The following is a 16,455-nucleotide window of genomic DNA, read 5'->3' on the forward strand; positions in this document are numbered from 1 at the left end:
AACTTTGAAAAAAGTCTGTTTTATTATGCATATATGTACAATTTATTGATCCTTGATAATGAACAAGGCACTATTTGACAAAAATAGTGATGAGTCAAGAAGAAAGATAAAATATTACATTTTCTTTTCACTTAAAAACTAATTTTTATCTAGAGAAAAACTACATTAAAAGGATTTTAAGTATACATTTTGATTAAAAATGATATATGACATTCCTTCAAAAAACAGGAATAATATTCATGATATGAGTATGCCTTCTAAATGCTCATTTATCAAAATATGTTTTCTTTTGATTGCAATCGAAATCTAAAAATAAACTAGAAACACTCTTGTAATAAGCACTTTACTTGAATTTACTAAAATATATTTAGCCAGAATTCTTCACAACATGTTGAGTTATTAAAAACTTAACTTGAACTAAAATTGCATTAAATAATATAAATATGCTAAACGTTTAAAGACATATGCTGGCATATACTAGAAGGCAGTACAATACACAGAAATATTTTATTACATGCTTCGAAGTAATTGGGTTTTTTTCATCAGAAACATTTAACTGAAGAATTTGAAAATATGGCTTATCATTGAATCTTCCAGTGATACTATGTTATCCCTATCTTTTACAATAAAGATGAAAATTTTTAATTCTTCCATTGGAAGGGTTCTTTAGAAAAATATGATGTGAATGCTAAAAACTTTACAATTCGTTAATTAGTCAGTAATTAATTAACAAAATTTTGATTGGATAAAGCATGTGAAAATCTGAATTATAGTAATTTAACCAAATACCATATTTCTTTGTTATATTATGAGTAAGTGTCCAACACAATAAAATAAAATAAATATAATTATTTGAATTCTAAGAGTTATATATATGCTATTTTAAAACAAGAATTAAAATAAATGAAACTATGAAATATTTTTTTTAAATTTAAACGCTTTTAATGTAAAAATTTACTTTTAAAAACTATTGCTAAAGTAAATTTGCTCATCTATTTTATGTATAATCAAATAAACATATATATACAAAATCATCAATGAACTTAAGTCTAAGTTATAACTTAGATGAACTAATTAGTTATAAATAATATTACATCCATAGGAATTTTAAATACTGATACATATTTTTACCCATTAATTTTGAAGAAAATTAATAACTAAAATAATCTAATTAACAAAATAAATGTTTCAAATATAAATTCTTAGTTGAAGATTCAGAATTTTTAATAATTATTAAAGATAATTAGGAGTTGGAATTAAATTTTTAATTCTATACCTTAACCATGCTTAAATACTTCATAAAACTAAGTTACATCTAACTAATCATACATAAATTTTACTGTCTTGAACACAAACCATATTGATATAGTTAAAAGAAATATCACAACATTCAGTACATAAACAACAAGTTTGATCTACAAACTTTTTATATTATTAAATGATTTTTAAGTTTGAACACAATTTATGAATACAAAACAAAGATAGTTTAGAGCAATGCAAATATTGGTTTCAAAACAAATAGCTTAATAAAAAAATGAATACATTTTGTTATTAAAAATAGTTGGATTTTGACATTTAAAAATTAAAAAAACAAAATTACATTTATCAACTTTTGAATTTATTTTCATGTATATGGTAATTATTGGTTTTTAACAAATTTTAGAGATAAAACAATAATAAGAGAATTAGAAACAACTTGAGCAGGTTTTATAGTAAAAACAAACAACTTTGTTTGAAATAAAAAAAAAAAAGAAAAAGAAATGCCAGAGAAAATTACAAAAGAGCCAACAATTCAACTTTGTTTAGAAGCTCTCTTCATACGTTTTGCTTAGATATTTTTGTTTGTTTTATATAATTTTGTTTGTTTTTTTAATAATAAGCTTCAATTAAAAAGAATTTAAAAAAGTACAATTCATTTATAAACTCGCTATTTATTGAATTTATAGTCCTGAGGAATAAAAGGGCAATTTTTACTAAAATACCCCATACTTCTAAAATTTGAGAAGTCAGCATTTCCCAGTTTTTTTTAAAAATTAGATAATTTTTACTAATCTTTTAACAATGAATTTCACATATAGTGATGAATGAAATGAAAAGTAACAGTTATTTTAATCGGAGCTATGGGAACAGTTTTTTAAATGTTCAACTCTGCAGTATTCAAAGAGCTTGAGCCCAATTCCAACTTAAATAGTATAAAAAAATCTCATGAATATTAATGAGATATTAATAAAATTTTATTTCAACCCTCATATTTTTATTCTTAATTGTGCAGATTTCTAGTTAAAAAATAAAAATGTTATAATACAACAGTCGAAGATAAATTATCAAAATTGGATAAGTCAAATTAATTCACATGAATCTTCTTATTCAAATCAATCTACATAGTGGAAAAGAAATAAAAAAGTTTTTTTTTTACTTGTTTCAGACTAATACACAAAGAATTTTATTTGTAACATATAAAAAAGATTATATTAAGTAGATTAAACATTAAAATTAAGTAGAAAATCAAGAATAGAGAAAAATAGTTCTAAGAAATTATCCAACTGATAAATTTTTAACTACAATGAATCTGTACTTTCTGGCATTTTTGAATGGAAGAAAAATTTTTATACCTTTTAATCACAGCTAATTATGGCAATTAAAAATATTTAAAAAAAAAAAGGAATAGCTAAAATCTTTTAGTTTTAAAAGAATTCTTCGTTAAAGAATTTATACCTAATTCAATCAGTTGTTGCTGTTTAAAAAAATATAATTCATACAACATAACAAAACAACTAAATAACTCAACGAAATATCAAGTAAGTAAAACGTTTAGTTGAAGAAAATGTTTTTTTATATTATCCACAAATTTCAGTTACACACTGCATATTTATAACTTTAAAAATAATAATCATGAAAAAATAGAAATAAATACACACTAAAGTTCACAATTTAAAACATAACATCATAATAAAGAGCTACATTTACCAGTTTGTAAAACTGATTGCTAAGAAAATCAACAGAAAAAAAAATTGAGTTCTGCTGTTAAATAAAAGAAATGTGTATGTTTTAAGGAAATAGAAAATCATTTTTATCGACTCTGCAATAAAGGTTGACAAACAAACAAGAATAAACATTAAAATAGGATAACAAAAATATAGTTATTGCAAATGGGTTCTTACAATAAAAATCAATTCCAACAATAATGCTCGCTTAGCTTTGATAAATATTGGCACAATGCAGTAATTGAACTTAAAGTTCAAGCAATACACACGAGGAGCAATGTCACAAAATCTTTTAAAAATTACAAACATCACATGGCACCATTATTAAACTAAAAGCAACAAGAAGAGCAGTAAAATAAAGCTATAAAAGAGAAGATATTTTTAAATAAATATTTTATAATTTTTTTGCAAATTTTATTTTGGCACTATTAAAAAGAGTGGTGATTAACTCTTGTCAAAAACATATACAAATTAACTAGGATAAAATGCATTAATAATTGATGAAGCAAAATCCAACTCAAAAATATAAAAAGAAAATATTTAAGTACTAGTCATTTTCATGCAAGCCACATGGTCTTCGAAACTCTTGTCCTCGTTCATGCAACCATTTATTCGAAACTGAAATTTAATATCAGTACAAGTTAAAAACAGGTATAAAAGTGTAGGATGTCAAAAAAATTCATTGCAATTTTAAAAACCAATGTAAAAAAGGAAATAGGTACATTTTGATAACAAAAATCAGAAAACTAACATTCAACAAATTTCAAAATTAGTACAGAGAGTTTATCAAAAGATGATACTGCTAACAGAGCAAACTTAAAAATAATGTTTTTAAAATAAACACCATTGGCACTAACAAGGCAGTGGATTCTAACCACAAAATAAGACTCCTTATAAAATTCAAGCAAATGACATGATAATTATCAGAAAACAATATGCAAAAGATTTTTCAGTCAGCAGCCTTATCTATTGGCCGATTTTGTAACTAATGATAAAACTTGGAGAGAAAGAAGCTAGAATATAAGTTACAAAGACCTAGTTTTCTAAGCAAAAATCAGTAATCCAAAGAAGTATTTCTTTCCTTTTCATATATTTTTAAATTCTGTTATTTTTGAAACATTCTGTAAAAATGTTAAAATTAAATTTGATAAATTAAGGTAAAATGATCCTGTAAAAAATTACGAAAATGATTTATTTTTAAAATTTTGTGCACATGTCTTGATAAAAAAGTACTTTAAAAAATTTTCTTTATAGTGTAACAAAACAGGTTTTGATATAACTTTATCAAAAATAACAAAACAAAATATTACAAAACTAACAAAATATTACAAATAGTTTTAAAATGACTGCTTTTTACAGGGATGAAAAGGTGTAAAAGCTTATTGAAATTTTCAGCAATGGGTCGAAAGTCAGCGTCTGGAGAGATTTTTTCTCACGGATTAGAAGCTCTTTACCATTCATCAAACTCATAAATTCCAGAAAAAAAAGGATCCGGTCTATAGATGTCTCAAGCACCTTAGCAATTGTAAAACATCACCAAAATCCTACGTCAATCATGGTCTGGAGGGGAGGGTATTTGTGCAAGCGGCAAAACTCTTTACATTATCAAGTATTATAACTGATTTCTGCAAATCTTAATTTTATGAAAGGAAATAGTGAATAAGTTAACTACATATTTATGTCTCATTTTACAATTTTGAAGTTTGATAATGTTTGCGATCCTGGTCGTTGAAATTATGGAGTGAATCTGCATAAATCTAAATTTGTCTACTATCTTCATAAATCTAAATTTGTCTATGATCTCAACGGAGTCAAGCGAAGACTATTGCAAAAATTTAGGTAAATCTTACATACACATAGAAAAATTTACAAATATAAGGTAATCATACACAAAAAATTCATGTTATTTTTATATTAAAATTGAATTTATACAATGATATTAAAAAAAAAATGGGAATAAAACACAATACAATTAAGCCTGTAATCAAGTAACAGTTTTTTTGTTTTTCTTTTTACTTTTTGTTCTTGACAATGTTCTCTCAATTCAACTTTTTAAAATTATTCTAAGAAACAAGTTTAGAGATATTTAAAAAAGAAATCTCAAAAATTTTCCTCATTTTATTTCATTTTTAAGCTTCGAAAAATAATCTGCAGTGTCTACTAGAGGGTTTTGCCTCTAGGTTTGTGATTTATCAATTTTTATTTCTTGAGCAAAAATCAATTAATTGATAACTCTGAACAGTTGCCACCTCTTAATACCAGTCAAATTTACATAATCCTACAAGGGAGTAATGTTTGACGGCTTTACTGTTCTTAAGAATAATGGTTTAAATGATTAAACTAATAGTTAGAGCAAATAATATATGTTTTACTCACCCCATTTTGAGCCAGCAAGTACAGGGCAAGCTGCATGTCTAGTCAGCATATCTCCTTCCCCATTTTTATGAAGATTATGCCAGAATGCAGCAGCTCCCTTAAAAATAAAGAAAAAAGGCAATTTTAAGCTTTATAAGAAATGATGAAATAAGTTTTATATAAATACAAATTTTAGTTTCTTTTTTAAAGGAAAAACAAAGAAACAGACAGATAAAATATTTTGAAAATATCCTACTAAATAATATTTTTCTTTCAAAAGCTTTATGACACTTTCAAAATTACTTTGCAACATTTTATTAAAGATACATGTATTCATAGTAATTGAGGTTGAAAATTTTTTAAAAATATTTTTAAATAAAATAAATTCTATCTATTAAAAAAATAAAGTATTAACACATTCATTCCACTACTAAACTAAACTGAGTATCACGACAGCCCATGAAGGGCCAAAGCCTACTGTCCCCAATCCAGTTTTTTCACCTTGGGCACTGGGGTGCTGGAGCTTATGTTCTAGTTGGGTGGTCTGCTGAATACAGAACTCTCAATGTTTATTCCCTAAACATACTTGGTACTCAATTTATCGACCTACTGAAGAGGTTAAAGTCCGAGTTGACCTTGCTCAGTTCAAGGATAGAACCCCAGACCTGTGACATGAGAGCCCAAAGCATTACCACTCAGCTACCAGGCCTTATTTATTCCACTAAATATTAGAAATATTTTTTACTTGTAACGTTTAGTTCATACATGAAGGGAAAGTTTTTTTTTTCTTTTCGTATTTCATTAAAAAAGCTTAAATACAATAAAGTAATATACTTATAGATAACCAGAATAAAATAAAATTCTATCTTCGTAATCTCGGACAAGATTTGGAAAAGAAAATTAAGTTTTAAAATTAAGGAGAAAATAAAAACATTGCATACTGTAATTATTTCATCATTTGATATTCTATTTAAAATGCTGTAATTATCCAACTTCGTAATTAAAATTCATGTTAGAAACATATTACATTCATGATAATTAAAGAGTTTAAGGCATCATAATTATAAGTCAAAATTTTCAAATTTTTCCGGACAGCGATTTAATTGAAAAATACAATATCTACAATGGTAATAAGATCAGATTATCTAGTATATATCTAGTAACAGATATATATGTAATCTATATATATCTGTGTACTCTGCTGCTCTCTGGTGATAATTCTGCAAATTAAAAAGACACCCATCTGGGAACAATATTAAGGAACAGTATGATGTAACAAAATGTCACCTTTGAAAAAGTTTTCTTATCTCTGTTTTACCCAAGGCCTTTTCATTATTAACTATAAATTAAAAGCATTGAACAAACTAACAAATCAATTTATATTACCTTTTTTGGTCGTAGAGTCACTCCAATTTGAGGGAACACAGTCGCTCCTCCAGCATCAACATCACTCATCTGTATTTCAAAAAAAAAAAAATTATTTTTACAGATTTTTTAAAAATTAAGAAATATATAGTTTAAAATTAAAATAAAACTTACATAAAGAAGCCAAGTTGCAATTCTATTCCCAGTTCCTAGACTTTGAAAGGCATTTTTTTCTTCTCTCTAAAATGAAGCAAAAATAATGTTTCTTTCAAATCAGTAATAGAAATAAATTTATTATAAATTTATATTCAACTTTATAAAAGATTTTAGTTAATTCAACACACATATGAAACCAATAAAATCTTGAATATTTTATGTATGTCATTCTGAAAAGTTGACGATTGCTTGAAAATTTCTTTAGCCAAAACCTATTTTTTGGATAATTTATTCTTCTTTAATTGTAGAAGTGTATTGGCAGTACCGGACTAGTGTATACTAAAAAATGGTCTGTAACCTTAAGAAACACTAGTGTTATGGATGCAAAGAAAATGTCAAGACTGTTCGGATAGAGAATACCAGGCCAGTTTTGAACATAGTCTTTCCTTGATTCTGAAAATAAAGATGGAGGAAATGTTACACATAAAGTAGTGTTTCCTTTAAGCAGAAGTGGATGCCATAATGATGAAATTAGACTACATTTAAATATAAGCAGATGAAAAATTATAAGTTAAAATTATCCAGTCCATTTATGTCCTATAATGCATCAAATGTGCTAAAAATCATAGAGATGACAAGACAAATAAGTTCTGATATGTCCCATGACATGCATAATTCTTCAGAAGGTTTACACAGTAAAATTGCACCAACTTTAATTATAAAAAAATTTATTTTCAATTGTTTGCTATTAATAGCTGAAAAAGAAAACATGCAATATGCAAGTTATGAATCCTAAGAATCTGTATTTTTCAAGTAAGTTGAGCAGTTGTAAGTTGAGCAGAATCACTGATTTTCCTATTCTTTTAATAGAACCAAATAAGCCAACTTCACCTGCACTTTTTGTTTGCAGAAAATGGCTAATTATTTGTAAGTCAAGCAGCACAAAGTGTGTGTCTCCAATTATTATAAAAGCCACTTGCATATATATATAAAATAACCCCAGTCTTCTTTATGTATTGAACAATATATTATAACAGATGTATTAGAATAGCACGCTAAATGAATCAAGCCATATCTTAAAGATTGAGCATGAAATTATTATATGAAAATTATTAATGACACATGAAAATTAAGAAATATTTCGTTTTTAAAATTTCAATCACTTACTCTGGCAAAATCAAAATGAGGCTCATAATGACCACCAATTCCATAATTCACAACTTGAAGCTCTTCAGCTGTTTTTACTGTTAAACCAGTTATATCTTCAATTCGTTGGGATACTTTAGCAACCACATGATGATCTTCATTTTTCAACCAGGCACTGTAAAAATAAAAAGGAAATTACTTAAAAAAACATTAAATTAAAAAAAAATTCAAGAAGAAAAAATAGGTTGGAAAATTACTAACAGATTTCCCAAAACATAAAATGTTCCTGAGGAGATTTTAATTTTTTAAATAATTAAATATACAAGGAATACATTTTTAACTTATTTTAGGTCATCTTTTTATGCAAGCTCTGTATTAGTTCCAAATTTTGCACATACTTCTTAAGAGAATTTAACAGATAGTACAATGGTATGTCATTAATTCAGAGAAATATTTATAATTATTTTAGAATAAAAGTTTTTCCCCACCAATTTGGCAGTTAAAATAATAATCTATAGAAGACAGTTAATAATACAAAAACTGGAAATGGTTATCATTTATACACAACAAACATCACTACCTACTAATTATAATGAAATTAAACAGTGATACTAATGCAAAGGAGGCAAATTAAACAAACTGTTTTATGACAACTATTGTTTTTATTAAAAGTTATTTTTTAAGGATAGGAAACTCTTAAAAATTTATCTACAATAATCTAAATTACTAAAAGTCTAAATGAAAATATTTTGACTCAGTTAAAGAAAAAATTTAAAAAAAATATTAAGAGAATTAATTATAAGGTACTTGTACCTTTTACTAATTCGATAACTGGCATATTCCAACTGTCCAGATTTAGAGTTTTGCACTGTTGCACGTTTCAGCTGAAAAAAATAAAATAAAAATTTAAATGAAAAATTAGTGCTGAAATAATAATTTAGATGAAAACTATAACTCAAAACAGTAAAGAGTGGTGACCAATCTATAAAAACTCAGAGCAGAATCCTTAGAATGTTGTTAACTTTAATTTAAAAACAGAATAGCACCAAAATATGATGTCTGATATGTTTTGTACGTTGTTGTTGTAGTTTTGTTTAAATACAAAAAAAAAAAAAAAAAAAAAAAAAAAAAAAAAAAAAAAAAATAGAATAATTAAGAAGCAATTTAACACAACTTTTTGCTACTTTACAAGTACAGTTCCCATATTTTATTGCACTTTAATAAAGGTTTTGAGAAAAAAAGAAATATTATATCAAAAAGCTTGATAATCTAGATCTAAAGAATATCAATAACATAAACATTATCTTTAAACAGCTGAAGTTTTCCATAATACACAAAAATCATGCTAGATTCATTTATCGAATTTATATAAAAATACAAATAAGTTAATGGAAAATAGTGTTTAATTATGAAATTAAAGAACTAAAACAATTAAAATATGACAAGGAAAAAAAACGAAGCACAAAAAATAATAAGTAGGAAAATTATTTTTAATTAATGCATAATGATAAAATAATTTTACCCATATTTCAGTTTACTGATCTGAAATTGAACTATGCAAATATTTTTTAAAGATAAAAATGAATTTTAAAACAAATTAAATTAGAAAAACATTTAAATTGACAAACGATTGTACTTACTCTTGGTTGAGCTAAGTGTTTAACTATTTCCATTTCTTTATCTGTAGCGACATCATGTAAAATAACTATGTTTGGAGCTTTAAATACCGTTTCTTTTCGAACAGGTTGAAGTAAATAATATGGATGTCCATTCGTGATAAGTTCACACTTGAGATCTTTGCTTTTAGCAAGATTCTATAGATGTTTAAGATGTATTAACAACACAGAACAATATAATTGAATAATAGATAATTTAAAATTTATTACAAAGCAAATAAAAATTTAGAAAAAAAAACGACATTTAAAATACATTGGATAAGCTATAAGTTCGTTTTATAAAACTAAGTATTTTCATCAAATAGTACTAAGTTTTTAAAAACAAAACATCTTTATTATACAAAACCTCATATTGATTCAAATAAGAAATTTATATTTTTTAAAAAACTACAAAAGGTTTTTAATAATTTTTATTTGTTTTGTTTTAATGGGTCAACAACTGGTTTCAAGGACGAAATACAGTATACTCCTGATTATTTGAACTGATACAAGGATATCTAAGGGAAAATATGTTCCGAAACATTTAATTTTACAACAGAATCATTTACATGCAAAAAAATTGTATTTGGTGAAAAAGTTATTAAATATACTTCCAAAATATGTGCAGGAATTTCAGATGACATATCTGGAGAAAGTGATAAGTCTCATTTTTTAAACTTTAACCCTTTCCTTCTCGCTCCCATGAAAATGACAGGATGAGGTTTCGCCCTCTATTTCTCGCTCCCGCGATATTCCTGGACAGGAGTGCTCAGTAGTAACGTTCCAATAAGAATAAAACTAATTTATTTCTTTTGCCGGGAAAACATTTTATTTCTCATTTTGCACACCAGATGGCAGTACCAGGATACTTTTAAGGTAATTGTAGATAGTTAGTTTATTTTAAACTAGATGTCAGCACTAAGCAAATACGTGTATGATATTCGTGTATAAAAAAATAGGCACTTTTATGACCGTTTTCTTGAAAATTAACTGATCATTAAGGGGTTAAGTGTAACAAAATTAGAATTATTTCCTTGCCATTTTAATTCACTAGAAAACATGACTCTAAATAAACTTTTTAATATCATTATTTTTACTATATTGGAAAGTGGCCAAACCTTTAATTGGCTATAAATTTTGCTTGCAGAGATTGGGTAATGATTAAAACCTGCATTGTTATTCAGGACAGAGCTCCAATGAAAATTAGAGCATTTTTAGTTGAAAAGTAGTCAAAATCTTGATTAGTTGGTAATTTTTATGTAAATAATAAATTCTACTTGAAGTGATCAGAAAACCATTGAAATTAATATTGGCATTCAGTACAGAACTCCAGCTAAAACTTGAGCCCTCTAGCTATTCAGAAAGTGGTAAAAACTTTGATTACAAGATTTATTATAACTTTGATAGGACATGTACTTTTTTAATTTCCATTCTATAATCTAACTTCTGAGTAACTTTTACCTAAGCAAAATCATACTTCATTCCTCTTTCACAGTAGATAGGTTTCTCAGTATCTTTCAACTAAACCTTTATGAAACAAAACAACGCTGAATTGAATGTTTTTACAAAATTTGGACTATAATGTTGATTTTATTTTGTCATTTAACATAGCATTATCATTGTCTCAAAAACAATAAAAAATAAACGTACTGAAACGGATTCAGATCTGCATAACTGTTCGTATTGTTCTCTTTCTGATATTTCTGAATCAGCATTAGAAGATTCAGAATAATTAACATCCCCATCTAACTGAACATCCCCGTCATCACCTCTTTTTGTGTGAGCAGCATTTTTAATTGCATCTTCATAGTAAGCTTTGTTTCCCCTTGCTCGAGGATGGTCAGGTACTGTAAGAAATAAAAACTATCTTAGAATCATGGTTCGGATTTCTTCCAGAACTAACTCATTTGTTCTAAGACGGCAGAAAAAAGCCGGAAAAAACTTAAAATGGCCAGTACAATTATTTAGAGGTAACTATTAAAATAATAGTTCAAATTTAATATGATTAGTAGTATAATACAATATATAATCTTCAGTATAATACTATTTCAGTTTTGATTATAATATTTTAATAGTTCTTTAACTATAATATTAGGGTCACTATACCTTTTTATATAAAACTTTAAAAGAATAGGTGATGTGAATTGAAGTAAAATAAGATGAATAAAGCACAGCTGCAGTTATTTCAAATTCTTAAGAGAAATTCCTTAAATTAATTTTAAAAAAATAACTAAACTCAATTTCAGTAAAATAATTAAACCAAGATGTAATTTTGTGCAAACCTACTTAAGATACAATTATGCAAAACTCTCAATTAAGAGAAACTTTGCTTTTAAAAGTTCAACATTTGAATAAAAGAAAAGTTCAGGATTTTTTTTCTACCTTTGCTTTGAGAAAATATGCAGATAGGTTTCACATATCAAATACCAAAACCTAATTAACTAGTGCACATACATAAATCTTGAACATTTCAAATGTTAGTTTTAATGATTTTTTTATATAAAATCAAGCAAATTTAAAATAAATTCAAGCAAAGCTAAATGCATCAGAAATTTGATAATTATTAATGTAAAATATTAAACACAGATTATTAAAATAACATATTAAATATAGACTATTAAAACATAGAATATTAAAATATTAAACATAGAATAATTTAGTTGCAAAAAACTCATAGATAATATTAATAATAATAATTAATAAACTCAACAATAATAATTATAAGCATAAAAAGTTTTAATCCAACATTAAGACACTCTAAGAGTGATATTAAAATAACATACCAAGTTCAAGTAAATCAATTGTAAGCTTCAATGCATGGCGTGTATTTCCTTGCTACAATAACAACAACAGAAACAATTTATTTAAAAAATTTATTATTTCAAACTTATTATAAATAAAATAATACAATTTAAAATAATACAAGATTAATACAATACAAGACCTTTATAAAGCAAAGCCTAAAACACGAGGCATTGTGTTATATGCCATTTCACATACTATTGATACCACATATACACATCTGGGACAGATTATATTTAAATTCTTTAAAATAACTATTTATATTTTGAAATAATTATTTTAAAACACAAAAAAATTTGGACATTTAAAAAAAAAAAAAAAAAAAAATTATAAATTTTGGTTAGCTGCAGAGAGTGTAACCTCTCCACAAATAATTTTTTCATGCAGCCTGTATATCTTGCTTAATTTCAGAAATTTCTAAAAGGTGATTTTCATAGTTTAGACCTAAATTAATGTGATTTATAGAGAATTGAGGTTTATAGACTTGTGCTATATAGATCTTCAAATGGGAAAATATATACTCTGAACCTTGTATTTTTTTTTACACTGATTTAATAAGCAAACATTTAAATATAAATACTTTCTTCTCACAAAAAAGAAAAGTTTTTTTAACAAGAAATTTAAATATATATATATATATAAAAACGGCAAAAAATAATAATGATAAAACAGTACAAAATAGGTTCACCAACTCTCTCTTTTCTCTACACGTAGAACTATCAATAAAAAATCCTTCTGTTTATATTTCTTGGAGTATATTAACGTAAAACGTAAAAATCAGCAATAAAATCAGTAACATAAAAATCTGCATTATTAAAACTAAATGCAACAAATTTTGTATTTAGTAAGGTGCATAATATTTTGTCCATAACAATTTTTCGTTAAATAAATAATTGCATTTTAAAACAAATAGCTAAGGCTATAGCTAACATGTAAAATGACTATTAGTTATGGGAACCTATAATAATAATTATTTACGATATTTATCAAATAGTGTAACACTGCGAGTATTTATTCCGTTTGCTATGTTTAATTATTATACCCTGGGCAGTCTATGTCAATTTTTTCATAAATCCCTTTTTAAAAGTATTGTTCTAAGTTTCATTGTTCTTTAACATAAAAAAGGTTCTACATATGTGAAAAGAATATATAAAACTGAAAAAATAATAAAAATGGTGCAAAACACATTTAAGAGTCATATAGTATGATATTTACCATGAAAGTTGAAAAAGCAAGATATTCCAATATCTCAGCTTTGTCAGCTGTTTTGTTAGTTTCTTCATCCACTCTATCAAGAGCTTCTTGCATCCATAGAATAGTATGGTAATGATCACCACTGTTGTAAGACTGACGACCAAGTTCAAAGCAGTCATTTGCTAGATGTTAAAAAAATTAAATAAAAATGTAATTAAAATAAGTAAATATGCTAAACTAATGAAAATTTAAATTCCCATTGTTAAAAGTCATAAGTATGTTGGAAAAATAAAAGGAATAATAAAATGTTGCAGGTACTGCAACATTTAGATACATATTTATTTAGACTTTTATTAATGTTTATATATTATTTTGTATAAATCTTACTATATGGGTGTTTTAGAAATAGAAAAATTAGTACTAGAAAAATTAAAAATAATTATCAGAGGTGTATCTAGGGTTTACAACGCCCAAGGACAAACTCAGTTTTTGAGCCCCCTTACCATATAATTTCAGACTTTGGGAACATTTTACATTACATAAAAACTGAAATCCATCTCACTTATCATTGGATTGTAATTTTTCTTTTATATTATAAATTTCCAAAATGATGCCAGATTTTAGATGGTCGCGTAACTGTCAATATTTTAGTAGGAAGTTTCTTTCTAGTACATACTAGCAAAACATATAAATTATTTTAGTTATTTTTCAATTAAATAAAAGCGATTTAAAAAGATTTTGGTCAAAAAGGTTTTCAAAACTGTCAATGTTTTAGTTGGAAGTTTATTTCCAGAAGTAGCAGAATATATACTTTAACTTTATTAGTCATACTTCAATTAAATAAAAGTAATTTTAAAAGATTTTGATAAAAAAAAAAAAAAAATGAATCTGAAGCTAATCACAAAAAATTAGATATATCACACCATTAATAGCAGGATTAGTTTTTACACAATATTTGTTAAACTTAAAATGAATATTATAATTAAGATTTTTGCACTCTATGATAGATGATTTTAGAAATTGAAGATATATATAAATCTACAATAAAACTATAGTTAACTCCTTACCAGTTAATTCATTTGATGGCTTTGTTCCAGATATTTGTCCTCGTGCAAGAGTTGAAGTATCTAGTTTATAAGTATCTTGTAGTCTAAGTAGTGCTTCTGCTGCTCCAGTTAAATCCTCCTCTTCAGGAAATTTCAAATCCTCTCTAGTTTGTGTCATATTTTCAATCATATCTGAAAAAAATTTCAAAATAAAAAATTAAATTATAAAAAAGTATGGAAAAAAGAAGTACATTTGTATATTTAATGTAAAATGCTAAATTTTCTAGACATAAATATAGAAGAATACCAGGGGTCTGTCAAGGCCAAATTTACTAACGTTTAGTGTTACCTTCACAAATTCAACTTTAGGAAATACTGTAGTTTCACAAAATACTTTTTCTTAACATTTTATTTTTGTATCCCATAAGAAACGATAAGTCCATATTTTTGTGTTGATTTTTTAATATAATTTTTAATTTTTCACAAATTATGTCTAAATTTTCCAGAACCCTGAATGCAAGAAAAAAATTAACGTAACTTTGAGTAACGTAATCTTCTTGATTAGACTATTCAAGATATTTTTGATATAAATGTAGAATACAAATAGTTATAGATATTTAGAAAATATATTGCTACATAAAAAACAGATTTATTGCTGCTTAATCAACAAATTTATTCTAGATTTAAATTAATAAAATTCAAAGTACAAATGGAAATGATTAGACATCAATAACACTTTATAGTAGTTACTTATAATTTTACTTGTAGCAATGTATTATTTAAAGGGTGCTTTGATAGTGTAGTTGATTAAGGCACTGCTGGAGGAGAGCTGAGTGGTCGTTAGATCGATCCTGGCTGCTGACAAAACAATTTGCATACATACGCTAAGCACCAAAGTGCATATTAAATCTGTCCTGGTTGAAAGTCATCTCCTTGGAAGTGGTATAAAATTTTGGGGAGACGGGTGCCTGATTAGACAATGTCCTTGATGTTTAACAAAAGTGAAAAATTTTAAGGCATTCTAGCCATGGCCATTATAAGATAGAATCCTGAAAATCGGGACTAGGTGCTTGGCCATGGTTAGGTGTGTATTAGTTAAAATAAGATTTCATGCCCGTGAAATATGATTTCATCTATTATCTATATACCTTTCACTTTTTAATTTAATATTCAAGAGCCGTGATGGCTTAGGGCAGTGTTTCCCAAACTTCTGACTTTTGTGTACCCTTTCTAAATTTCTCGTAACGCTGCGTACCACTAATAGAAAAATGAATGTATTTTTCTCTGTAAAAAAATTTCACAAAAGTTAAAAATCACAACTGGCTGTTGACACCACTAATTATCGCCATCTCAGCAAAAAATAGCCAATAGAAAATACGTAATCGTAAAGTTTCATGACTAGCTTTGTTTTTGAATAAAATTTTTTGAAATTTTCGTTTGTTGCAAGATATTTCGGATGAGAAAGCGTACCCCCGCTAAACTGTTCTCGTACCCCTGGGGGTACGCGCACCACACTTTGGGAAACACTGGCTTAGGGGATAGAGGTGAACCCGGTTCGAATCCCAGTCGATACAAATTCCGCATCCGGCTTGCACTAACCACAGTGCTGATGTGAAATATCCTCAGTGGTAGACGGATCATGGGTTAGAGTCCCCTTGCCCTCAGGCTAACCATGGGAGGTTCTCATGGTCTTCCTCTCCATGTAACGCAAATGCGAGTTAGCTCCATCAGTAGAATATGGTAAAATGTACC

At 26.4% G+C, this 16,455-nt stretch overlaps 1 protein-coding gene across 1 annotated transcript in view; it reads right to left on the reverse strand.

The window, feature by feature from the left end:
* Positions 1-16,455, reverse strand: part of LOC107444461 (prolyl 4-hydroxylase subunit alpha-1) — a 21,013-nt gene continuing 4,558 nt past the window's right edge. The window contains exons 3-13 of the mRNA XM_016058605.4: positions 14,725-14,895; positions 13,679-13,839; positions 12,445-12,496; positions 11,312-11,508; positions 9,647-9,820; positions 8,820-8,890; positions 8,028-8,181; positions 6,879-6,944; positions 6,726-6,794; positions 5,361-5,457; positions 1-3,602 (exon numbers count right to left, since the gene is read on the reverse strand). Coding sequence (XP_015914091.1) covers positions 3,532-3,602; positions 5,361-5,457; positions 6,726-6,794; positions 6,879-6,944; positions 8,028-8,181; positions 8,820-8,890; positions 9,647-9,820; positions 11,312-11,508; positions 12,445-12,496; positions 13,679-13,839; positions 14,725-14,895 — 1,283 coding nt within the window. The 3' untranslated portion in view covers positions 1-3,531. The remainder of the gene's footprint in view (positions 3,603-5,360; positions 5,458-6,725; positions 6,795-6,878; positions 6,945-8,027; positions 8,182-8,819; positions 8,891-9,646; positions 9,821-11,311; positions 11,509-12,444; positions 12,497-13,678; positions 13,840-14,724; positions 14,896-16,455) is intronic.

The sequence above is a fragment of the Parasteatoda tepidariorum genome, chromosome 6, assembly GCF_043381705.1.
Source record: "Parasteatoda tepidariorum isolate YZ-2023 chromosome 6, CAS_Ptep_4.0, whole genome shotgun sequence".
Classification (NCBI taxonomy): Eukaryota; Metazoa; Arthropoda; class Arachnida; order Araneae; family Theridiidae; genus Parasteatoda; species Parasteatoda tepidariorum.